The 26795-nt window shown below is 39.7% G+C and overlaps 2 protein-coding genes across 2 annotated transcripts; both read right to left on the reverse strand.

Moving 5' to 3' along the window:
* Positions 1–1387: 1387 nt before the first annotated feature.
* adgrg3 (adhesion G protein-coupled receptor G3) lies at positions 1388–9706 on the reverse strand. Its single transcript, XM_069709832.1, has 12 exons — positions 9618–9706; positions 9231–9285; positions 8419–8506; positions 7997–8122; positions 7655–7828; positions 7527–7572; positions 7366–7457; positions 6249–6367; positions 3999–4279; positions 3139–3241; positions 2665–2990; positions 1388–2580 (listed from the first exon to the last, which is right to left on the reverse strand). The coding sequence occupies exons 1-12, from the start codon at positions 9673–9675 to the stop codon at positions 2465–2467; spliced, it is 1584 nt and encodes a 527-aa protein (XP_069565933.1). The 5' UTR covers positions 9676–9706; the 3' UTR covers positions 1388–2464.
* Positions 9707–13806: 4100 nt separating this feature from the next.
* Positions 13807–21934, reverse strand: LOC138627482 (adhesion G-protein coupled receptor G2). Its single transcript, XM_069709833.1, has 12 exons — positions 21819–21934; positions 20747–20915; positions 19957–20122; positions 18867–18989; positions 18535–18657; positions 18149–18188; positions 17459–17565; positions 17084–17199; positions 16496–16764; positions 15477–15582; positions 14217–14545; positions 13807–14057 (listed from the first exon to the last, which is right to left on the reverse strand). The coding sequence occupies exons 2-12, from the start codon at positions 20881–20883 to the stop codon at positions 13933–13935; spliced, it is 1641 nt and encodes a 546-aa protein (XP_069565934.1). The 5' UTR covers positions 20884–20915; positions 21819–21934; the 3' UTR covers positions 13807–13932.
* Positions 21935–26795: the final 4861 nt, after the last annotated feature.

Here is a 26795-nt window from a genome sequence, read left to right on the forward strand (position 1 = left end):
GCGCTCATCTGCCACTATTACATCCAGTTCATCCAAAGTACCTGAACATGTCTGTGCACATTGTTTTGCTTTTGTAAAGCCTACATTTTTTAAAAGATAATAGACATAAGATACAATATCTAAATCTGGTTTTAGTTTTAAGGAAAGTGCAGCAGAACAGGTTAAACTGTTGCTCCCAAGTCTAACGCAACGTTTCCATCCCAACAGAGCAAAATTCTCACGTAAAAAAACCCAAAACAGACACAAAACAGACGGAACGGATATTTAACACAACAAATTAATAAAACTGAGGCTACGATGATGACAAACAAGCTAATCAAAGTGAGACTGATAGAAGAGCAATGTACAACAAAGCACTGACTAAACAGACAATGGGTGAAGACAGGAAGCACTCACAGGGCCATAACAGTAAATTATAGGTGTATGTAGATAAAATATGTAGGATTTTCATCCTCTCTGTTTTACTCAATCCAGAACGTAGTTTAAAGAATTCAGACACTACACACCAACTTTGTTAATTTTCTTATTGAGTGATTCACCTGTAAATTGTTGATAATCTTTGTCTGTTTATAGTGGATATTACTGTAACCATATGAATGATAACTGTAGAAGCAAAAAATATAAATAAAAAAATAATAATAATAAACTTTATTTGTATCGCAAGGAATACAAGTGGAAATTAAAACTGCAAGCAGTGATGTATGGGCCCTCGCACTCCAACGCGTCGCCTCCTCCCAGAAGCCGTCCCCCCGACGTGCAGCGCGCGAGGAACCGGGTATACCCGCTTAAAGTTACAGTACTAGTTTTGTCTCATTTCCTGTCTGCAGCAAGGGGTGCTGGTGAGGCGTTTGGCCACACCGACTCACAAAACACATCAGATGTATCTTCTCACCACACTCGATGTATGTCACATGTGAGGTTTGAAGCATCCTTTGACCTTAAACATCAACTTCCTGTGTGCGAGACATCCAACTTTTCCGCTACGCCCATTGACAAAGTCGAACGAATGTCTCAATATGTCATCAACTACATGTTTAGGTTATTGTGACCCGACTTTACGTTCATGTGATCAACCAGCTGGACGTAGAATGTGAAAGTATGAAAAGTGTCATTTCCAGTGGCCAACAGGGGGCGCTATGACTATGAGCGGATATTACCCCACAGGGGTCTTCAGGGCGGGGCTGTTATCATACCTGTGATGTTTGGAGAAGGTCGGTCCATATACATAAGATTTAAAGCAAATATGTTTTGAGCTTTCTTTTGAAAGTATTAACTGTAACATCACAGTTGTCCAGTCGGCCAGAAATGAAGGCATGAATCAACTTTTCAGCATCTGTCTGATTTATAAACGGATGCACCTCGGCTATGTTTGTCAGGTGGGAAAAATAAATGTTGGTCAGCTTGTTAACGTGGGTCTTAACTTAGATCACAGTCTAAGATTACACCCAGACTAGTTTCCTCTGATCGCACCCACAGAGTCAGTTGCCCCAGATCTTTTTCTACGATTTCTCTTTTGTTTTTGGGGCCAACGAGCAGGATTTATTTTTCATCCTCGTTTCATTTTAGGAAATTATTGCTCTGCCATTAAATTTATTTATTTATTTACAGTTTTGCCAGAGGTCGCTGATTATTTTGGTCAGTGCTGTTTCAGTGCTCTAAAGCCTAAAACTCCTCCAGGATGTTGTTTTCTTTAAGAAGGGAGTTTATTTGCACTGAAACTATCTATTCAAGTATCTTACTAATAAATGGAAGGTTGGATATTTGGCCTGCAGCTGGTCGAGGTTGGGTTTTACAACAGCTGTTTTGAAGGCATCTGGGAAAATGCCTGTTTGAAGGGATGCGTTTATAATCTTGAGGACATGACTTGAAATGCTGTTGAACACCTGCTTAAAAAAAATGCTGTAGGTATGTTGGTCAATACAGGAAGTGGAGGAGTTACACCCGGTGAGTCTTACAAAGCTCAGTTAATGTGGTGGAGGTGAATTTCTCCATGGTTGCATCTTTGATTGAAGTGGCTTTGTCTCTGAAGAACGGTGCTAGTTTTTCACATTGTGATGCAGAGACCTGTAGGGGGGCGGGGCTAGTGTTGAGCAGCTGCTCCATGGTGGAGAACAATATTCTTGAGTTCCCAGCATTCTCTGTAATAATCTTAGAAAAGTAATCTTTTCTTGCCAGACGTATTGCTTTGTTATAGGAGGTCATGGCCTCTTTATATACAGTATATCACAGTGAACTCTGAGTCCAGTTTTCCTCCACTTTATTTCAGCTGCCCAACAAGTTCTCTTGTTCTCTTTCACACTGTTATTGTTTAAACACGGGGAGATTCGACAAGTCGACGTCTTTCTGAAACTAACAAGGATTATTATCATTGATGCATGATTTTTTATAATCTTTGTATACAAACACAAGACAATTAACTTTTATACTGTGTTTAACTGCATATGACTTGAGTCACTCAACACCTTCAGTTATTCAAACTGGTCGTCATCATCTTCTGAGAGGAAGGGTCTCTGACTGAGGAGTTGTTGTCAGATTGGGACTTGCAGGTCAAAGCCAGAGACCACAGGAACACAAGCACACCTGAGGAGACAAAAGACAGGCTGTGAATCCCTCCAGCAAACCACCAAAGTCACACTTTATATGAGGGATCGTTCGCATACTGACCCTGCAGGGAGTTGAATATCGTGAAGGCGTAGATCCCGGGCAGGGAAACGTACGTGGTGCTGGCTAACGCCCAGGGTAACCCCAGCACCCAGCTGAGGCCGAGCAGCGTGGCACAGTCCTTCCATAACCTGCTCCTGTCCTCTCTGTTCGTCTTCCTCCAATCACTGCCCCTCTCAAAGCCTCTTTTACCTCCTCGTAGCCCACACAGCTTAAACACCACCAGCCCCAGCATGCAGGAGTTATACAGTACCACCAGGCAAGGGAAGGCCACGGTAGTGATGTAGCTGACTAAAAGCATCTGTGGGAACTGGCTGCTCATCCAGCAACTGGCCATCATCAGAAAAACATAAAGAGGTCATGTTTAAATTCCAAACTTGAAGGCAGTGAGTAAAGCAGAGTGAACATCGCAGCATGTATTTGCGAAGTAGTCAAACCTCCTGCATATTTAAAGTCAAAGTAATGATGGTTTCTTACATTTCTGCCGTCGTTTTATTGTTGTTTCCATACTTCAGCTCCAGAGTGTATCTCCCATAAACACCTGAAATCCCACAAACCCCTGCAACCAGTGTCGGAAAACCTGCAAAAATAACAGTCACAATTCTATTCAACTGAATTATTAATTTCAAAGGCCAGGATAAAGTGGAAGCGCATATCAAGAGACCTCCATTGTTATTATTGCACCCCCCCTCCGCACTTTCTTTATCTTTACCACACCATGAATATCTGACATTCAGAGTTTGGAGTATGTAGTTCCTAATGTCATATTTATCACCCAGTCTTTGTGTTCATGCAAATTGAATTCTCTCTCATCTCGCACCTCACCTCAACCTCTGATCCTGGTTCTGTCGGAGGTTTCTTCCTGTTAAAGGGAGTTTTTCCTTCCCTCTGTTGGAGGTTTTTCTCCCTTAAAGAGGAGTTTTTCTCTCCTCGTTTACGTGGGATTTGTTACATTTTGGGGTTTCTCTGTATAATGTTGTAAAGTTCTGTTGTAAGGACTTCACTGTGTTAAGTGCCTTGAAATAACCCGTGTTGTGACGTTTAACCTGGCACTATAACGATAAAATTGAATTGAATGCTTCAGCATGAAATACAAATCCTGCAATCTCACAACAAAACATTGCTTTCTGCACTCGCTACGTACAAAAGTTTCTGTAAATGCAAAATAAAACATTACAATATGAAAGCATGAATACAGCAGAATGTATACCAACCAAATAATTTAGTTGAAGTATTCACTGTTAATCACGAAAGCTTTCAGTTGTGAACAGTCCAGTTCCATTTGATCTGACTGACGGCATTTGACAGACACACGGTCCGAAGCGCACTCCACTCACCCCATCCCACCAAGCTGAGTTTCAGCAGGTATCTCCTGACGTAGATGTTGAAGACCCGGACGAGGAGGAGGTAGAGGTGGAATCCCTCCAGAGCGGTCCAGCTGAAGGTGGCCAGCAGGGACCAGTGCAGAAGGAGACCCAGAACCCGGCAAACCCAGCTGTCCTCGTTGTCACTCTGCAGCCACACCCAGAGACAGCACAGCAGGAAGCTGAGGTGGAGGCAGAGCAGAGCCCCTGTGAGCTGCATGTGCACACTGATGGCCTTCTCAGGACGCCGCCGACTAAAAGACAAACAGCAATAAACCATCGTCAGTTTCTTTTTGCCCTGAATGTGACAGGTACTTCCACCTAAACACAGTCTGATGAGCCCCGTGCATTCCCACATATGTTACTGTTACAAACCGGTATCATGCCACAGCGTGCGGTACACCCGCTGGTCCGCTACAGGATACTGTGTCAGTGTCATGTTTTGTGTCTCAAGTACACGCATGTGGTTTAGGCACCAGGACCCATGTGATTAGCTTTTGGAAAAGATCATGGTTTGGTGTGAAAACAGGCAATTTTATGTAAGTAACATCACCTAGGTTAGTTAATACACATTACATGAAACAGGTTGTGTTATGTAGGCTACGTAACCTGGATTTAAACCTGCATGACCTCCTTCTTTGATTACGATCATGCATGTGTACTTTTCACACGTGAAAAAAGGAAAACGTGACACCAACTGCATCCTGGACAGACGGGTGTTGTTCTGTCCTCTGGGAACATGTAAATTAGAAACATTTATTTTGAGTACAGCATGATAGAGAACATATGCGACTGCTTCTCCTGCTGCAATTTATCTTCTACGTTGTTGTCTTGAACACTTTTTGTCCCTAAGTATTTGTTTTATTGATTCTTTTGATATCACAGGCATAATATATTTACTGCATATTTGCTTTGATGCAAGTTAATACGGTGTGTCCTGCCCTGTGACTCAGCATTATTTGTTACTCACTAGTAATGTGAGTGTGATAAGTATTGTTCGGTAATGATTTGAGTTTGCAATTTGTTCTTTGTTGCAGTTTTAAAGTAAAAAAGAGAAAACTTAGATCTTGATTAACTTCAAGAAAAGTTACGCCTTGGGTTTTTTGGAGGACTTCACTCTGTTAGTTCTGTCTAGCTTTGACTAAGGAATACTCATTTCAAGGACATAATAGGTGTACTACACACTCTGGTGTGATACTGGGCTGATGTTCTCCTGCCCGATTACTGCTACCAGTCAAACTTGACTTCCTGTTCAGTTTTATCGTCTCCTTAGTTGCTGATTTAACACTTTGCTGTGCAGGCAAATTTTCTCCTGTACTGACGTCACACTGTCCTGATTGTGCTTTGTTGGTCTTGGTAACGGTATGGAATAATTATCATATGGTAATAAGAGGCAGGACCATCACAACTTAAAGGCACTACTTTGTGTGACATGAGTCTGTTGTTGTGAGTGTTTAGCCATAGTCATAAAGGGAAGCAAACATGATGATAGATTAAATATGGACATAACAGTGCACACTTTATATATTAAGTGACAGAAGTAGTTGTTAAAAAAAAAATCAATAAAGAAAGCTTAAGAAATTATCAGATCAATGGTTTCAGCAATTTAGAAATTGTGAGACACGTTTCCTTTAATTCTGACTTCAGAAGTGTTTCAGATGATGTTAAAGCACTTTGGCAGGAACAAAATGACAAAATGGGCTTCTCGTTACAGATTTCTGCAACATCAGTTCCTCTGATCAAAACTGTAATTAAGGTTATCTGTAATAACAATTTGAAATAGTATTTTATTCAGACTAGTCAGAATTTAAGATCTAAACATTGTTGCAGATAACATCTTCAGTCATGTCAGAAGCTTTAGGAAGTGGGAGGAGAGAGCTGCTTGCTATTCAAACACACCATAGCTCTGCTTCTGTATGGGAAGCTATTTCATCGACATCGAGCTGAAGTTATGGGCTCTGACTGGGTTTTTAACGCTGCAGCCGCCGCACGACAACAGCTGTCAGCATGCAGATGATTTATTTTCTGCAAGAAGATGTATAAAGTGACGCAGTGTAACTTAAACTTGTCAAAGCACATCAGTATGGTGAAACATATCACGTCTTTAAAAAGACGACCCTAATTCTGTGTGTCAGACTGAAGAGGAAAACACTTCACTTTTCGTTCATCAACACTCTTCATGCAGGAACAACACTTGTAAGTCGAACAAACAAACAGACTCACTGTAGACAAATGTAGATGATCAAGCTGATGAATGTGAAGATGACGGAGAGTCCTGATCCAATGTAGGTGATGTAGCTGAGGTTCACAGCATGACGTTTATCCACTGATAATTCTGGGTTCTGCAACAAAAAGAGGTACGACTTAATTTACACGTCTGACGAAGACACATCAGGAGACTCCAGACTGTTAGTTTCTGTGGATTTGTCTCAAATAAAGCTCTGCTCTTTTTCTCTATAGAGTGCTGCATCCACCTGTTTGTGGGATGGGAAGTCATAGAACGTGGAGTGTAAAACCCCGAAATTTGATGTTCTTTTGTTTGGCACATCCATTTTAATTTTCTTTTGTAGTTTTCAAAAGACCATAAAATGATATTCTTCTTGGCTTGAGAAGTATGCTAGATTACTCTGTTAGGTGAGCTGGACACTCTGACGTACGTTGGGGCAGATGAATCCATTCCTTATCCCTTTGCTCTGGTGATTTTGGTAATGAAAAAGCTTGAAAAAAAGACACTATCCTCTAAACTATTTGAATGTGGAATATTGTTTTCATGGTGTGTTCATGAGCAAGTGCAAAGTGGGAAAACTCTGATGTCCGAGTGGGGAAATACAGTTGAATATATGTTCAACTGGGAATATTTACATTACATTTCATTTAGGTGACGCTTTTATCCAAAGCGACTTACAATAAGTGCATTTCAACCATGAGGGTTCAAATTCAGAACAACAATTAAGAAAGTACAATTTTCTTCAAGATAGCCAAACTTCAAAGTGCTTACAAGCAAGTGCCATTTTAAGTGCTACTAAAGTGCTACCTACTCAAGGTAAAGTCAGAAGAGGTGTGTTTTTAGTTTGCGGCGGAAGATGTACAGAGTTTCGATGTTCTGATGTCGGTGGGGAGCTCATTCTACCATTTAGGAGCCAGGACAGAAAACAGTCTTGATTTTGTTGCGTGTTTAGCTCTTTATTTCTCTCGTTTAGTGGAAAGATTTTGAGAGCTCAGAGAAGTAACGTCACTTGACATGTCAGCGTTTGTGGTGTATCATGTGGTGATATAACCAGACTTGATTTGTCTACCCTGCTTTGTTCACCAGAAGAAATGAGATGACGAATGCTTTTACCACAAGCACAGCAAAGAAGCTCAGGTGATCGCAGCTGCAAATAAACTCATATCTGTTGATGGTGGTGCTGCAGCCAACTCTGCTCCAATCACCTAAAAAAACACACAATGTGTTAATTTGAGTTCTTCCTTTTATTTCAGACCAAAAATACTGCAGCCCACCTGTTCCATCCTGTGACTCCTCCCAAAATACACAGGTGCCGTTCACCTGAAACATATGTGAATAAATTAAGAGGAAAGTAAGAGGAAAACAGGCTGTTTGTGTAGCGCTGCTGTTTCAGTTATTTTACCTGTTTGTTGTGTTTGAAGAATAACCTGATGGGCTCTGAGAGGTTTTTGACTGGAAGGTTCCCTGCCCTCACTGCCAGGACTAACCCATCTAAAACAGTGGCTTGCCTCGGGGCAGGCGGGTGCAACTGTCTCCCTCTTCCTCGTGCTCTTCCTTGTCCTCGCGAGGGACTGAGCTGAAATGACAGATAGAATTGGCAGCGGAGCCGTGAAGTAATTTAGAAATAAATCAGATAATAAAACAGTAGCAACCTTTCCTCGTGTTTCATAGGACACAACAGGTGACTGTGAGGGGACATATTTCATGAAAATCAATGCAAATCAGCACAAGGGAAAGCACTCACTGTAAAATGCGTGCTGTTGATCACCGAGGCCACGAGCACGACGTTCTCCTCGGGGACGGTTCCTCTGCTCATCCGAAGAGCCGAGGACGGGATCTGAACTCTGTGTTCAACGAGTCTCACGTCAGCCTAAAAAAACAGAAGCACACACAAAAACATGCAAAAAGTTTTTACACATGCCGAATATACACTACAAATAAGTAAAGAATTAATAGGCTATTTATGGAACTCAACTTTGCTGGAAATTATTTCAAACGTTGATTTTTACATGATTCAAGCTGGAGCTACAACATATAGAAAAATGTAACATCCTGTTGTATGTGAATGTGTATTATGAAGAAAACACACCTGTTTTGCTGATTTGTTCGTGCATGTTACATAAACAGTGCGATTTTTCTTTAACTGGCCCCAAAACACAGCCTCACCTGTTGTGATGAGTTCACAATCATACGGGTGAAGTCTGGCGAAAAAAGGCGTCCGGTCGTGCAGGTCGCACTTTCGTCCTCATAACACCTGTCAACACATATTTAACACATTCAGCAATCTAAACAGAGTTATACAGTATTATACGTGGTATTAATTGGTTTTAGGCAAGTTGTATTCAAGTTCAACACAAATAAGGCCGCTCTGTGAAAACCTAATGAATACTGTACACAGTCATATGATTTCAGAAGGTTGTACACTGTGCTGTAAATGGAGAAATGCAATTGTGTTTCTAAAGGCAGGTAATCTGAATGGTTCTGTGTTGGAACCTCGGCTTGGACCTTTCTGAGTTTCAATGTTCTCCCTGTACCTGCACAGGTTTTCTTCAGACGCTCCGGTTTCCTCCGACAGTCCCAAAACGTGTGTGTAGGTTAATTAGTGTAGCTGTGAATGTGAGTGTTAACAATTCTCTCTTTCCTTCCATAGTCAAGTATGATAGATAGTTTCCTAAATTCTACTGAGTAAATACAACTTTTCATTAAAGTCATACTAACTTGGTTAACTCGAGTTTTCAACAATAACAAGGAACATGTTTGTGTCATGTTTGAAAAACTTCAGAAAATTAAGTAAACACAGATAAATTATAGGTCAAGTTAAGAGTGAAATATAAAGTAAACATAACTTAAGACTAGTCATGACATTAACTTACCTTTTTAAAGGCAATTGGTTTGCCAAAACTTTTAAAAGTAAGATCAACTTGTCAGATTTTACTCCTTGAAAACAGCATAAGTTTAGCATCAACTGTATGAGTTACCTGGTCCAAACGGCCATACGACTTTGACACTGCCTGATGAGATCTTTACATTGCTCTGTCAAAGTAACACAGAAAGTTAAAGAGTCAGAACTGGCACAGGTGATGAATGGACACTGGACCTCAGACTGACAGGTGATCAAACTCAGATGTGTCATATCTGACTCCAGAGAAAGAGGAGAGACAAAATGTTGCGTTGGACTTACTCTTGGGACCTGGTCCTGGTTTTAGCGTCACACTACTCGTTGGGTTAGAGATTCCGTCACCGTGGTGCTTAAAACCTTAACATATTTTAACTTTCTTCTAGATAATCCACCACCTTGATATATTAACAGTTGAAATGGCACACAGCTTTAAACAAAACAACAATCACATGTGAAATGTACTCACTGCTGGCTTGGGATGTAGAAAACCAGACGAATGTGACGAGAAGAAAAGGAATCCGCATCGTGTCTCCCTGTGTGTTACAGCCTCATGCGCAGCGCTGCTCTGCCTGGTTGAGTTTTGCTTAATGAGGTGAGCTTAGAGTTTCACATCTACAAATATCACATGCTGTCGGTGGAGAAGCGGTTGACAGCTCAAAGCAGGAAGTGATTCATTTATTTCCAAAGGTAGTGTCATGATTTAGTTTTTTGCTTAAATTTTATATTGGAAATTACCTAGAGATAGTAAAATGTCACACTGAGGATTTAGAGTTTAGTAGTAAGTCTGTAAGGGAGCCTGACGTGAATTCTGTATATCATGTAAAACAGTTTAGCTGTGTCACTAAGCCTCCAACATCAGGAAGAAGAAATGGGAAGTTTCTAAATGTTACTGATAATCTACATACGCAAGAGAAAAGAACTACTCAAGTCACATTGGTACAGACACTCATCCTCGAGGAGAAGTGAAACCGAATAACATGGTTTTTTTTTTTTAAGTTGGCAGAGCCCATGAGAACATATAAATGCTCTTCAGTATATAATCGGAATAATTTATTGATGATTCTATAAAAGGGGGCAAGAAAAAGAAAACATTTATTTTAACAGGAACAACTGTCGATGATGATGAAATAAGGACATGTTCCAACTTACAGAGAACTATGTTTCCATTAATTTAAGGACATTCTCAACAAGTCAAGAAGAAATTTCCCCTCGGGGATTAATAAAGTGAATAAAATCAACAACAAAAAAGTCATGCATGACATGTATGAGTCATTGGTGCTGTGGTTACATAAAGGGAGATTACCATCAGTTATGGTGTCAAGGGTTCATGATCTGGACTAATGTCAGGAAAGAGAATCCAATCAGATCTACAAGGCAGTTGAAGACTTTCTGTGTTCTATATTTATCGCTGCTTCTTGGCTGACAGACAGATCCACAAACTTTAAACAGACACACACATAATTGAATCTGATTGTTGTTGTAATCTGGTTCACCGATATTATATACACTATGTTGAAAACAATATTCCTGTATATTCAGACTTGTTAAAACACACCAAAACACAACCCTTTGTTTTCTACAAATGGAGTTAGAAAACCAATCAAATGCTGTGATGAAACTGTATCATGACCAAGAATGACCTCTACTGCAGAAGTAGACATTCATTGTAGTTACTAGCCTCACAAATTGGCAATTACCTACAGCACAGGTTCGCGCATACTTCGAGGCATCCCAGGGTTCAAGTAACAGACAGATTAAATCTGTACTTTGGCTGCAGACTGAACGTGTGATCGGATGCTCGGCAGAAGAGAACACGGACATTGATGTGGAGCTTTTGTATTGGAATAAACACGTTGAGCGGCACTTTGGCTGAGTGTTGTCTGTTCGTGCTGACAGAACCCCGATGATGGCAAAGATGCTTGTCACAATCTGGTTTCTGGAGACAGGGTTGAAGACTTCAGGAGACAGGTTTGAAGACTTTAGGAGACACGTTGAAGACTTTAGGAGACATGGTGAATACTTTAGGATACATGTTGAAGACTTTAGGAGACAGGGTGAATACTTTAGGAGACAGGGTGAATACTTTAGGAGACAGGTTTGAAGACTTTGCCCGTGGTACAAAATGTCAGAGGTTCATGTCCTGCTTTAAACAAACATGCAGAATATTAAGTGGAACTTTCTTGCACCGTGTGCCTGTGATTTACTTTCATGTGCTTCTTGTCTTCTACTACTTGGAATTTGCTTGGACCCTGATTATTACGACTTGCGGCTATATTCCCGCTTTTTAGCATTTTTCTCCACTAAAAGTGATTTTGCAGTAAAACCTATACGGTGAAAAGGTCAATTCAGAAGTCCGTTACTCTATTTATTAAAAATATGCAAAGTCACTAAACATGTATAACTCCACAAAACTTTATTCAAACGTTACCAGAACTGACAGAGAAGTTCTATGGATATGAAATATAATTGAGGGGTTCAGTTTGGTCAAATGGTGAGCCCTTAGTGTTATTCTACATCTTGTAATCTGCACTGAATGCACAACATTTTCTATTTTCCCAAATATTTGAACAAACTTTACCAAGATAAGCCTCTGGCAGGTCTCTATCCCATAACCTTCTGGCTGTGAGGTAACACTGCCGTGTGCTTCTTGTCCTTTACTGCTAGCAGTTTGTTTGGACCTTGATTATTGTTGCTTGCAGCTATAATATTTAGAATGGCTTCCATCTAGCTCTACCATAAAGGCCTGATTGATAAAGTACTGCTGAGACGACTGTCATCTCGTAGGTTCTTCGACCTCTTTAGGACTTCTGAGGCCTCTTAGAGTGACTACTGGGTTCTTGGTCAACTCCCCGACATACTCGCTCAGTTTGACGGAAGGACAGATGTAGGAAGGGTCATCCGGGCAGATACCAGTCGAGCACTAGGACCTAGGGAGGGAGGAAGGGAGGAGAGGCTGTAAAGGGAGACAGGAAGCTCACATGGGCCTCTTTCCTGCACATCTGAGCTCAAGCTGAGGCCCACCTTTATGGTGATTTTGATAGGCTCCCTTTGTTTTAAATTGTTTGTTGAAAGACATGGTTTTACTAGATGCACTGTGCCTTTCAGCTTTTTAGACAAAATAAAAGATGTATTAATCAATTGTCTTTTTAACATATTAACTTGGCCTTTTTTTTTTTTTAATAAATAGTCTTTGGCACCTGCATGCTCCCAACTGAGGGGAAGGGCTTTGTTTCAGGCCTGGAAGGTATTTGCTTTTGTTTGTAAAATGTGGTTCTAAAGTTTCTTTTGTATATTAATTTGTTTGTTTGTTTCCTTAGTTCTTTTACCAGACACTTCTGAGAAGCCAGCCACTGTTCTTTATTTCCACCATTTGTTAGGTTTTAGTTGGTTTTAAATACAAAATTGTTTGGGCCGTTTGTGGTTTCATTTCTGCCAGGGAGAACAAAATGGTGGCGGTCTTCATGCATGTTTTGTTTGAGTTCTTTTAAGTTTCAGCATATTGTAGTGCTGTGAACTAGTTTGTTTTGCAGTGGTGTTTATTTGTTGTATACCTTACTTTCCACCAGTCTGCCTGCCAGTGCAGTTTCGACTCACATTCTTTATATCTTTGGTTGTTCATTAAACATAGTTGTTTCAACCCCTTTATCTTCCCCTGTGTTTTAGTTGGATTATTCAGTTAACTGGAGATATTTTTTATTTTTTATAAAGTAATAAAGCTCACATCTTGGTCATACATCAGTTTTGATTCCGCTTTATTCTGGCATTTCCTGGTCATAGTGGTTTTAAACTGTTTCCTTTTCACAATTTTAGAAGCTGCTGTTTTACTGAAAACAGTCAAGGTTTTAGAAATGGTGAAGAGGTCCTTAGACTTCATGTCTTGTTTTGTTGCTGGTCATTATGGGTTATTGACTTATTGAGTGTAGACTGATTCCAGTTTTATAAACTTAAAAATAATTACATGTTCAATTCAATAAAGGATGCAAAAGGTGTAGCTGTCTGAACACTTTCTGAAGTGACTTTATCCGAATACCACTATTTAAAATCATGTATAATAAACCAAAAGTTCTAGTGCTTGTAATGTGAGCGAGTATTGCATAGAAGAATGTAATGATGATTTTTTTTTTTTTTTTTTTTTGCACATCCTCGTCACAGTAGGGTGACGATATTTGACACTGCTATGAAACACAAACAGTGTTTGTTTTTTCTTTGCATCATTATCTTCTTGTCGCTATTTTTGTTCTTGCTGCTTCATCTCGACATCAACCTTCCTCCTGAGCTCCAAACGCAGAGGACAAACAGCAGCGGATAAACTACACCAATGAGCCAGAAGGGGGTTCTACTATAAATATTGGTGCAGTGTCGTAGACCAGCCTCAGAGTTACAAGCATTTCTGCACCAGACTGAGTCTATGCCAAGTCTTCCCCCATTAATAATCAGTTCTCTTGTTGTTAAACTGATTATTGAAGCGTGTTTATGTTTTTGTCTATATTAAATCGCTGTATATGTTTGGCAGCTGCTGATCAATTATCATATGTACTTCAGTTCCTTGATTAAAACTTTGTTGTGCAGTACAATGTTCTACATTTTTTTAGATAAATGAAACCAAAAAATTAAGAATTCAGACATAACACAGAAAAATGTTTTTAAAAGTTGCGTTTAAAGTGTACAGTCAAGGAAATGTTCAACATAACGTGATGGGAGGTTTGGATGTGGGCGTTAATGTTGTTGTTATTATGTAGAAAAGGGTTATTATGGGACAAATCAGCCCAGAATAACAAAAGTCAAGGAGGTCTACTAGTAGAATTGACACCTGAAGTCCTCACTGGAGTTGAACTCATCCTGTCCTCCAAATCCCTCTTCCTCTGCTTGTTGACTGACAGACAGATCCACAGGAAGATAAAGAGACCTAATCAAAGAGACACACATGACAGGCAGAGATGTGAGCTGAACAGATCCATCGACTTCTAAATGCAGTCAGATGGCAAACAAACTGGTTAAAGACCCTCAGAAACAAAAAAACAAACTAGCCTTAAATTAATCAAAAGACTGAAATCATACAGCAGACCTTGTGTGGAGTTGAGGATGCAGAAAAGGTAGAGGATGGGGTAGTTGACGTATCCAGAGCCCAGGAAGGCCAGACCCCAGCTGGTCCCCATCAGACAGGTGAGACCCATCAAAGTCAGACCTTGTCTGCAGGATGCACTGAACCTTTCTGAGTCTCCCCACGACCGTCCCTCAGTCTCTGGTCCAAGCTTTAAGTTTCTGTTGGACACTTGCTTCATCTTACAGATGCTTGAGGCCACTGCCATCAGTATGCCAGAGTTGAAGATGAATATGAGGGCGAAATACATCAGGTTCAAAGAGTAGAAGAAGGAATCGTCTGTGATCCAGCAGCTGCGACACAGGAAGAGGGCTGTCACAATAACGTTTCATAACTATGCAAAGAGACATAATCTCTGTGTATACAAGACATCTACAATTCCGTATGCACAAAGAACAGAAACATAATCTTAAAGGCTTAAATTAAAACCAACCTTGAGATTTTTATGAAATCAAAGAGAGTTTGTTACTTTATGGTTGCCATTTTTCCTACAGTAGCCATTCAATGAATTTAGACCTCATAATTACCTTTTTAGATAATATTTTTGTTTATTTGTGGCGGAGTCTGACAATCCTGTGTTGGGTTCTGTTTGCCATCAAACATCAAAGAACTTTCCCAAGAACCAGTGTTTAAGACTTTGGGGTCAAAGTTCGTCTAGTGCATTTTGACTTGCCTTTCCACCGCAGGGCGCGGAGCGAGAAGATTTAGCAGCAATAATCTGTATTGTCAGTCTCTCAGCTGCAAAAACTTTGGGCCTCCTCAATCCTGATTATTGTTGAGTGCAAACCACAATGCATTACTGTTTTTTTTTTTTTTTTTTAAGTGCTTGAAGTATAACAATAAGTAAAACACTGGCATCCAGCACTGCAAATCCCCCAAACCTTCTTGAAGCTTCTAAAAGAACTAGCTGCAGAGGAGGGAGATTTTTATGATTATAACTTTCCAGAATTTAATTCACAGCCTGGTTCCTATGTTGGAAATGGGCAAATCTCATCTGACACAATGTGAGGGGAAATGCAAATGTATTCAAAAGTAATTTAAGTAAAATGAAAAATGTTGTACTACAGCTGTATGAAAATGGCTAAAATTCCTGCAAAAAAAAATACAATAACACTCATTGATCACATACAAAAGACATTATACTGTGTGGATGATCAGATACTGATGAAAAAATGGCTTTCGAATCACTTTGCTGAGACGGATTATGTTTGTAAATTTGATTACATGGCGTTAGTTTGGTTAGTATCAGCCATGGTCATCTCCGATACTCCGTAAAACTGTTTGAAGTCCTTCACTCCCAAAGAGACTCCAACGATTACACCAGGAATCCCTAAAAATCACACAATGACACACACAGTTTAAACATCAAGTATGTGGCAGATGTTATGAAAGGTGCCTGATCAAGCAAATACAACTTGGTATCATATTAAGATATTTCTAAAAAATGCGACAGTGAAGATTGATGGTAGGAAACACTCAGTCCTCAGGTGTTTGTATCATTCACAACAATGAAGGGCACCAGTTTTAGACAGTCATACACTATAGAGCAGCCTCACAGAAGAGGTGGACACCTTTATTATTCACATACACTGAGATCCCAGTCATTGTCTTGCTATCCTCTGGATTAGTAGCTTTTTGTGGAACGCTGGCTCCAACCCAGTGTCACGGCAAATGTGAAATAGACACGCTTTGGGCTGTCTAGGCGTGAAAGTTACAGGCTTTCCTGAAGTGGAAAAAAATGAAACCTACAGCATGCGTAGAGCCATGTGATTTACAGGAAGATGAAACTTATAGCTAAAACATTTGGTTGGGGTTAGGAAACAAAAAACAACTCAACAGAAATGTTATAACCTCCTGGATTCAAACCTCTTCGTCCCACATGGCAGTCTGTGACGAATGCCAGCAAGCCTCCTGCCTGCTAATACTGCCAGATAATGTCCTAGGTTGCCTCTGTTGCGGGACCTTGGTCACATTGATCCAGCGTCACATGAAATGTACGTGCGTGTAAGTTTCATGGATGTTTCACGTTTTGCTGTTGTGGACGAGGGCGTCTATTTCAAGCTTTGCAGTGATACTGGGTCGCTGGCAGAGTGGGTTTTTGCTTTCGGAAAAAAAAAAAAAATCCTCTTTTCTCATCTTTCTTAAGAACTGCAACATGGTATTTTCTATCTTAAATTCCAGTGTCACATTGATACGCCACATCAGCACGTAGTACATAGGTTAGTTGATCTTGAAGTACTCACCCCATCCAGCAAGAGACAGTTTGAGCAGGTAGTGTTTGTAGTAGGTGTTAAACACCTTAATAAGCAGCAGATAGAGGTGAAGTGCCTCGATGGCCATCCAGGTGAAACAGCAGAGCAGGGAGTAATGCATGAACACTGCAACAAACACACACACCCAGTCGGGTTTCACCCTGGCCCCCCACTCGGTCAGCAGGAAGGTGGCATTGAGCAGAAACAAGGCTCCGCTCAGACAGACATGAATGAAGATGGAGTAGTCCATTTTCTGGTTACTGAGAAAGAGAAAAACAAAAACACAGGAGCATATGACAAGTTCACAGGCAAGATAAGACATAATATGCAAATGCAGCATTATGACCCAATTAATACACTTCAACACTACACTAATAACTTAAACTTGTATTGATCTACAGTTATTCCATTATCTGATCTGACAGGTGTGTGCAGAGGTGTAGGAGGTTTCTTAGTTTTAATTGACTGCTATCAAAAAGTGTACAAACTGTCATTAGACTGATTCAGTCAAATCCTGATGAGTGCACTTCCAACCACATATGATGTCAATGTTTTTCCTTCGAAGAGTTGTCTACCTACCGTCTGAATACATATATCACAAGGGACAAAGCAGTGAAGAAAGCTGACAGTCCGCAGCCTATGTAACTGATGTACGACAGTATTTTCCAGTGGATGTTTGCAATTGGTCCTCTGACCTGCAAAGCATATGGAACAGTGGTCAACTGAGTGCCAGTTACTGATTTAGTTATTTAGAAATCGGCAACAAGATTTTTCTCATAACACGTTTATAAAAGTGAATAAAGATCATTCAAAAACAACTGTTAGCTGTTTTATTTTTCATTTCCCGTATGAATGTCTCTGTATAAATATTTGATTGGGAAATTGCTTTATTATTAGAAATATTTTGAAAAGAAAATATGTCATTAGCAACAAGTTAGTCAGGTGTCTCATTACCAGTAGTACAGCAAAGGGAGTTGTGTGGGTGCAGTGGCAAATAATGTGTTCTTGGCCACCGTCGTTTCTGTTGACTGTCTCACATCCGTCTGTTTTCCAGCCCCAATCTGGAAATGTGAACAACACGGAGTAATTATGCAAACTCTGATATTTTGTTTGTATAGAAAAATCCACTTCTAAACATGCATTCTTTTCTTTTGTTTCACAACTAGTGCAACAGTGACACATGAAAAAAGGCCTCCTTTCCTTATAACTGCTCGTCATTGCCGCAAAACAAAAATATGTTCTTGTGCAGGCTGCTTATACTGCACATCTTATACGGCAGACATTTCTACAACACGTGATGTTCAGTTGTTACACACATACACTTCACGTGTGCAGTTTGAAAGTCTTTTGGTTTTAAAATAAATATTAAAGATAATTAAGTGTTGAACATATTATGAAATATGCTTTTATTACATACATCTTTGAATATGCTTAAATGTAAGAATTACATATCACAAAGTTATTCATATTTTTGAAATTAATTTCCCAGCTTTCTAATTTTGCAGAGATGATCAAATATTTACAACCTAATAAGTTCTTCACGTTATCATTACACTAATAACTGAGCTAATAATTGACATCTAGAAAACAACTTCAGTGCTTTACTGGTGAACTTGCTGGAAGCAAAAACAGATATTCACCTACCGTCTTCGTCAAAGTAGTGACACAGTAACTGTGAGTCATTCTGTGGAAATAGAAACATGCAGAGCTACATTTAAGTTACCAATGGTCCATGCTGCACAGTCAAAACAAAAGTTTCTCCACCAGAATAAAAGTGGGGGTCAACTCCGGCGAAATCAAATCGTTCCTCTTTGTCAACAAAGATTATGACAATTTGTTAAATAATTTGAACAGAGCAGTGAGATTACATTGAGAAGGGACAATATATCCTCATTAGGAAAACAGGTCAGTCTTGTTTATAGCCTGAAGGTCAGTCCAACACAGGGCTTTCTCAGACATCAGACACACGCAGTTGATTATGAAACAGATTGATGTTAAACGCTGAAACATGCTTTCACAGACAAACTTACATCCATATCTGTGTGTTCAGAAACTCTGAAAATCATCGTGATTGGCGGATTCAGATCATTGAGGCGTCGTTCGCCGAGCAGCTCGATCCTGAGAACCATTGATGAAATTTCCTTCTGGCCAAACTAATAAGAGGACAGTTACGGGACAGGGATGGATGGAAATACAGGCTGCTATTGCTTGTGCATTTGCAGAGTATATATATATATATGCCCTTTTTTTTTTTTTTTAAATGAGCGACCCGGACTATATTTGAAATGTATGTGATTTAAACATGAGGGAGTCACGACTTTGGATTAGATGGACGATAAAAAAAGAAGGCTATGGAACATACTTGGAACTGGCTGTGCTCCATGTAGCTGACCAATCCAACAACCCTTTCCTCATTTTTGATGTCTCGCAGGGCGTTCACAGGCAGCCAAGTCTGAGGGACAAATGACTTGTTCTCTGGCAACAGCTGATAGCGGATATAAAAGAATGATGTTGATGTCAGTACCCTTTGTGGCTTGAACTCAAAACACAGAAATCACCAATGTTAATCTGAACCTTGGTCAACAAGGTTCTCACTGATCTTAACGTCACATTATACAACAAGTAGTTCCGACCCAGAGATCTGATTGGTCAACTGAACATTTGGACCGTGCTCGAATCATCATGACATCATCACCAGTAAATGTCACTCCAGCTTCTCAATGGGAATATATAATTGAAATTGAATTTCCTATAATATGCAGTATGGTGCTATTTTTACTTGTTATAGGTCTATTAGGTCTCTTTTGGTCCTTATTTGTCGCTCCGAGCACCCGTACCGTAACACCACGGGTAGTCGAGCACTTAAAATGAGAGCGGCGGTAAATTTGACCGGTTTGGTTTTAACACATCACGCTGTGCTAAAAATGTATTCAAAATACATGACTGCAACGATAACATTTTTCAGCCGATGTTTCTATGTGCTGTATTTATTCAGTTTAAGAAACCATCACCAGAAAGCAATAAAACAGACTAGAAATAGTTTCAGTTGCTAGGTCGTTGCGAAGGGTCGTATTACTTCCTGGAGTAGTAAACATTACAGAAGAGTCTACTGATGTGACTGATTGTTTTCTAGTTGTTAGTCATACCCCATGTGTTGCCATGGTAACGGAGATCCCACGAACAAAAGGTTTTATATTTCAAGAGAGAATTGTCTCAATGTGAATACATTTTGATCACATATTTTATTTAGATGGTAACTTGTTGTATAATCGCAATATTACACTGGAGGGTGTGCATTATTGGCACGACAGTGATGCAGTAAGGATCAAGGCGCTTGCATCGAGGTCCGTAAGCATCACACCCTCTCGTGTAATATCGCTTCATTAGCCAGATATAATAAAGCATCGTTCCTTCTGAATTCCTCAACAACATCTTCATCAAAGCTTGTGTACCTGTGGAGCTTCTAGTTGGATGGAGTCGCTATCTCCTGCAGAGCTGAGGGCCGCCTCAGAGACGTTGACCACAGCTAGAGACAACATTTGCAGGCTGTAGTTGGTGATGTTTCCTGCCTCAAACTGAGTCTTCTCCATAATGTTATGGATAAGATGTCTCTCTACTCTGCAAAGGAAATGGACATTACGTAACATGTAAGAACCACTCGCGCAGACAGGTAAGTGGCATGAGATTTTGAAGCAGGTAAAACCAATGGCTTTCTTTTCAATCTGCCTTAAAGTGTATCAGAAAGATTATAAACACATCTGGTTTTGAACATGATTAAACAGTCGAAAGACCCGCCCTTCTATTGAAAGTGGCAAAAATAGTCAGTATAAACAGGGATAATTATCACAGCAAGAAAAATTGTTCTTTCAATATTTATGTGGGCGTCTGACAATTGTTTTAAGAGACTTAGACATTTGCAAGCATCTCCCTTAATGTTTACCGTATTTGTCTTTTTGCTCAGTGTGGTAGCATGCTAGTATTCGCTTAAAACAAAATACAGCGGGGGCAGATGATAATACTGGACCACAAATGTTGGCCTTATGTAGGGGATCACCAAAACTCATGAGGATTCATCCTCAGGCAATGTAGAGAAAAATGTGCCAAGCCATCCTATAGACACACAGACACGGCCGTCCCCAGAAACATGCTGCTTACATGGCTAAAAACCAACTACCCCAGAAAAAAACTAATCTGAATGAAATATGTTTGTCTAATCAGCAGCAGAAAGAGGAGCACACTTACTCTATGAAACATCTCCTGACTGCATGATTACTGCGGAAGAGCTGTACACACGTATCCCTGATGTAGAAGAGCAGCGCCATGTCCTCCTGGCCACAGATGTCACATTTCAAAGGTTCCATCAGCTCCAAGATTTCCATCTCGTTGCACAGGATTCTGGAGCATCTAAAATCTTAGAATTGAGACAGGAATCAGATGAAGGCATATATGTTTAACGACGCATGGCTATGATTCAGCTGTTGAACTCCCCTTACCTCCCCACTCATGTGAAATCCATGAAATTATATGTAAAACCTATTGGGTTTTTTCTAATACCATATACTGTATGGTATTACATGTGACACTCTTGTATATTGTGATGTAAAACCACAACCTTTACCTGTGTGAAACCCGTTGATATATATGAGAAACCAATGACATTACGTGAGAAACTCATGCATATTCCCATATGAAACTCACATGTACCTATGTGGAACCCATGTGCATTGCCATCATGGGATTACAAAACCATCAAACCGGGACAAAGAAATGAAAACAAACATAACAAAATCAAGTTTTAATTTTTTAAACATGCAATGCACATCTATTATCAAAACTGTCTTTAAAAAGGATCAAAATGCCCCCCAACAAATCAAGTGAACATTTATTTATTGGCATGTTTACCAATTACTTTATCCTCTTTGCCTTTGTTCCCCCTTTTTCCTCTGACGGTGTGGTGTATATACATTTTTTTTTTTTTTTTTTTACAGGTTATGCATGTATTCCTTTAATTGATCAGTATTGCTGCACCTTTGTGTTTGTCAGTGCTCACATTACTGCACCTGTTGCAAATTTGCTGGTGGAAGTTATCAGTTTTTGTGACACAATATATGTTGTAACACGTTGTTACATATGTTGTAACATACATGTCCTACATGTAATCAGTATCATGGGGAAAACATGAGAAACTAACGTGATTTTTCTGTAAAGGTCTCCCATCAGACATAATTTGTGCGACATACGGAAGGGCGCATGGTTGTCCAGCTTTTAAAGAGTGTGCAGGGACAGCGGTCTAATTAAGAGACAGTGTACTTACGTTCTTTTGCGCTAAACACAACGTTGTTGGTACATTCTGTCACTTCAGCATCTATGCAGTCATGTAATTTATTGAACCATTCCTGGCTTATGGGTTTGCAAAGAGGGACGCAGACGTGTCCATCAATATTGCAGCTCACAACAAAGTGGTGGTCCTCAACAGCGTACGAACTGATCCCAGTCACAGTAACATGGAAATCTGAAATGTTGACACAAACTGAACACAGAAATAGATGATGAGAAACAGATCCAACTCACTGTAACGTACTCATTTTTACTCACCGTGACATGAATTTTTATTTTTTTATTTTCACCCTTTTTAATTGGGTGTCATATTTGTAAGGAAAAATAGGAGCTCCAAGGTAAGATCTGAAGGTAAAACATTATTCAGAGAACAACAGGTTTACATCTAATTGTTGGCTGGGATAGCAAAAGTAATTGGTACTGGGAGGGTACATGTTACAATGAACCACACTTGAATTTCAGACCCCTAAAAGTACAATCATTTGGCTCTCAATATTTGTTCTTGGATTATGTACCACAAGTTACCAAACCGTAATATTTTGGTATTTTTCTTTCCTGAAATCCTGAACAAGCAAAACTGATATTCATACCTTCGACAGCCGGGGATTCATGCAGCAGCAGTAACAGCAGTAAGGGAACCATTTTCTCTTCCTCTGAATAGATTGAATTAAAAAGCAAAAATAAATAAACTCATTCAGTGTTCATCTCAACTGTATGCATTTATTTTTTATTCCAAAGGAAATACTTTTGTAAAGTCACTTTAAAAAAAAAAGAAGCAACATATAGTATATGACACCATGTTCTTTTAACATGAAGTGCCTGGTATACAGTATATTCATTACTCCTCTAGATGATGGTATGTCAGGCTAACATTTTGCCACGCGTGCACACATGTATAACCAGGATCGAAGAAGGATGAAGGTCATGTGATGAAGTACAAGTAAGAGGTACAAAGTCAAAGAAGGAAGTCTAAGTGGGGACTCGGAACAAACCCAGGACCTCCACCCAGGAGACTGGTGTTCAAGTTCATGTTTTTTAAGTGATATAAATAAATATAAAAGTCACATACACAGCATCATGTATTTCACTTTGGAAATGTTGTTACTAATGTAAGCCACATTAGTTTTACCAGCAACTAAAGGGTTAACTCACACATACAGTACCGACGTTCACCAGAGGGGCGCTCTCGTGCACGTCGGGAGATCAAAGCCGTCTCCCTGGAGACGACCCTTTATGTCTCCAACAGCAGGTCATGATCGACATGAAGAATCTCATTTGGTTGATTTCTGCTCACTGTTTTTGAGGATCTTTATTTATTTGATCTATTTGATTTATTTGGCTATCTAAGCGCTGAGGGTTTGTGCGTCGGGAGCTGTTGAACCGAGCGGGAACGATGACGTCATGTTCTTGTTTTTAGCGCCAGAAGTAAACGGTCAGATTGAGAACAGCTGTTGAGTGTGTTGCTTAGTAACGGTGGACGTTTAAATAATGTCTGTTAGGTATAAGTGACAGATGTCACTGAGACATGAGGACATGTGTGTGTGAGATATGTTGCTATGTTAATATTGACCATAGTGAATATTTTATATATATATATATATATATATATGTGTGTAATACTATTTTACTGGTCATTTACTGTTACACCAACAACAGAGTTTATAAATTATAGTACTGACGTCGTATTAAATTCTGCTGTATGCAGATTGTTTTTGTTTGTATGGATCTGTGATGGAGACAGCGATCCCCAGAAACCTCCACAGAGCTGGAGCTGAGTGACCCTGTGACCCCTGATCATCTTCACCGTGGGTGAAGCTGCATTTGGTCTTCTTGGATTCTCCGTCCGAACCGACGAGCAAAAGATTGAGATCAGAGTTAGTCTGAGAGCCTCCAGACATAAACTACCCGGGTAGTAGACTGAAAGACAAGAGACTGAAACTGACTGACTGTGAGAGAAATACCGGTATTGGGTTATTACTTGAATTTGTTATTTTTCTTTTATGTTGTTCCCTTGATTTTCTGTGTGTTAATAACTATAATAAATTGCAGTTCAGTTCCTTGTTTTAAACTGCAAACATTTGCCGTGTTTCATTCACTCCCAGAGCGACCTAAAGACAGTCCTAAACTTAACACAGGAAATCTACTGGGTTACATAGACTACACTTACATGACATATGTAACTTTACCCACACAAAAACCTTTTTAAACCCAAACCGTGATGTTTTGACCTAACCTTAATCAAATAATTTGTTCTTCAACCTGACTACATTTTAAAGTCTAAACTCTTCTAGTAGAAAGATTGCTCTTCCATGAACACAGCAGTCCACTCACAACCAATAAAGACACGTTTGAGGTAAATTCTCCACACAGCAACACCAGATTTTCAGTCCACTCTAAAATTATAAACTCAAAAACATTAAAAACTCAAAAGTAAAAATCACACATACAGTATTTGCCATAACTCATTTAAGTTTCAGCAAAGAGGAAAATATTTCATGGAGCTCTGACATCCTTTTTCAAGATTTTAACCAAATCAATTTAAAACACAAATTAAAATATTAAACTTCTGTATTTTCATTAAATTCCACCACCTTACAAAATGTAATTTTTTTGAATCTGACAAACGAGTCCACAATACCATGATAACAAACATTTTGCACACCAAGATAAAGAAAAAAAATAAAATCAACTCACAGTAAAATTGAGTAGTTCTTTCCTCTGAAGTGAACAGGATGAACCAAACAAGCATCAGTGAGCTCAGTGATCTCATTATTGGGAGTTTTCTGTGAAACACAGTGGTGCTTGTGTTGGGTCCGCCGGGGTTATTTGTTTTATGCAAATATTCTTTATAATGTCAATATATGGTAATGACTGCAGTCAAACACTCAGTGTGTTTATTTGGAGTTTTAGACTGACATAACACAATGTGGAAAAAGTGAAGCGCTGTCAATACTTTCCAGATGCTCTGTATGTGTAGACACACAAACGGGCATTCTGAAAAACAACAAAAGTTTAATATATATATATGTATATATATGTATGTATGTATGTATGTATATATACATATATGTATATGAAAATAACTACAAAGACTTGGGATACAAACCTTTACATATCAGAATTTTCAATACAATATGACCTATATATATACAATCCACAGTCTCACAGAAACTTGCACTCGATGTCAGTGGTGTAATGTAAAAGGCCGCCCGCATCCGTTTCCAAACATTGGTACTTGCGTACTGTGCTGTGAACAGATCAGGTCCAGTGTACATCCAGGACATGGTCCAACCCTACATCCCAGCCCGTTCACTCCGCTCTGCTTCCACCAATCAGCTTGTTGCTCCTCACTGAGCTAAACACTCTACAAAATCACGACTGTTTGCTGTCCTGGCTCCTAAATGGTGAATGAGCTCCCCACCGACATCAGGACAGCAGAAACTCTGTACATCTTCTGCCACAAACTAAAACCACACCTCTTCAGACTTCACCTTGAACAGTAGAACTTTAGTAGAACTTAAAATGACACTTACTTTGTAGTTTGGCTTTGTTGAAGAAATTGTATTTTCTTGATTCCTGTTGTTCTGGGTTTTGTACCCTCATGGTTGAAATGCACTTATTGTAAGTCGCTTTGGATGAAAGCGTCAGCTAAATATAATGTAATGTAATGTAATGTAATGTAATGTAGTGTAACAGAAGTGCCCCCAGAATATAAACCACTCTGAGTGATCAGCACAAGTTTTTATACCGTAAGTACTGCATCGTATATTAACAACAAGGCTTTAAAAATAGCAGTAAAACTGAGCTGTTTACGTTTGATATTGATTAGTCAGAATGAGGTGCCACTCGTTGGAATGATTGCTTCTCCTGTACATCGTTGCATGAAAGCATCATGATCTGAAGCAGAAAATAAAAACACCGGTATTACAGTACAAATCCCCCGAAACACACACACACACACACACACACACACACACACACACACACACACACACACACACACACACACACACACACACACACACACACACACACACACACACACACACACACACACACACATCTTGGCGTGTTGCTCCTGGGGTTTAGGCTTAGCCTCTGGTGTTATGTTTCAATGCTTGTCTTGGCTTGAGTTTTTCATCTTTCTCAACGACAACACAAACCACAGGAAGATGAAGAAACCTGCATGAGACAAATTGAAAGAAGGGTGAACTAAAAGTTTAGACTGTACACTGTACATGCATGAGGATCATGCAAATGATGCACATGACACTGATAAACAATCTTAACTGTCAGGTCACTGTTCTTCAGCCGCAAGTAAAAGGATGTATTTTAATATTGTGCACCATTCATTCTTGCTTTACTATAAACGTAAAAAGTAAAGTTTGAGTGATCTTGTTAGTTTTCAGCAACTTGTGCCGAGTCCAGTCAAGGCAGACGTCCGCCCACCTCTGAGCTTGGTCATGTTGCAGGTTTCTTCCTGTTAAAAGGAGCTTTCCTTCCTTCTGTTGGAGGTTTTTTCTCACCATGGGGCAGTGCGAGTAAAACACAACTGCTCTCACTGAAGCGATCAACCAAAGCGCATGTAAGATATATTTTCCTACGTAACCCTGTAAATTGCATTTACAGTAGCGTCACCACAGCACAGAGCTGAACACATGAACACAGGTTGTGCCGACCTTGCAGTGAGTTCAGTATGCTGAAGAGGTAGAGGCCAGGAATGGTCAGGTAGCCAAACGAGAAGAAGACCAGGCCCCAGGTGATGCCAAGCAGAACGGTGATTCCCAGCAGGGTACAAATGTCTCGCTTGGCTCTACCGAGGGAACGCTGCCAAACATAGTATAAAAGGACATAGCAGTTTATAGACAACCAGTTAGAGACTTAAAACTGTAGTGTTGTAGAGTGAGCACTAAAACTTTTTCTAAACTTTAGAGGAAAATAAGAAATAGTGGTG

This window comes from Brachyistius frenatus, unplaced genomic scaffold (assembly GCF_029030835.1).
Source record: "Brachyistius frenatus isolate BFR_SWC_R1_liver_20210118 unplaced genomic scaffold, ASM2903083v1 Contig_86, whole genome shotgun sequence".
In the NCBI taxonomy this organism is placed as follows: domain Eukaryota; kingdom Metazoa; phylum Chordata; class Actinopteri; family Embiotocidae; genus Brachyistius; species Brachyistius frenatus.

Excerpts from the sequence above, each read along its gene's own strand:
- adgrg3 (XM_069709832.1), bottom strand. The coding sequence starts at position 9,675 with ATGCGGATTCCTTTTCTTCTCGTCACATTCGTCTGGTTTTCTACATCC. Across the intron at positions 8,123-8,418 it reads TTGTGAACTCATCACAACAG|GCTGACGTGAGACTCGTTGA; the intron begins GTGAGGCTGTGT and ends CTGTTTTTTTAG. Across the intron at positions 7,829-7,996 it reads TCAACAGCACGCATTTTACA|CTCAGTCCCTCGCGAGGACA; the intron begins GTGAGTGCTTTC and ends CTGTCATTTCAG.
- LOC138627482 (XM_069709833.1), bottom strand. The coding sequence starts at position 20,883 with ATGGAAATCTTGGAGCTGATGGAACCTTTGAAATGTGACATCTGTGGC. Across the intron at positions 18,658-18,866 it reads TGGAGCACAGCCAGTTCCAA|TTTGGCCAGAAGGAAATTTC; the intron begins GTATGTTCCATA and ends TCCTCTTATTAG. Across the intron at positions 17,566-18,148 it reads TCACTACTTTGACGAAGACG|ATTGGGGCTGGAAAACAGAC; the intron begins GTAGGTGAATAT and ends TCACATTTCCAG.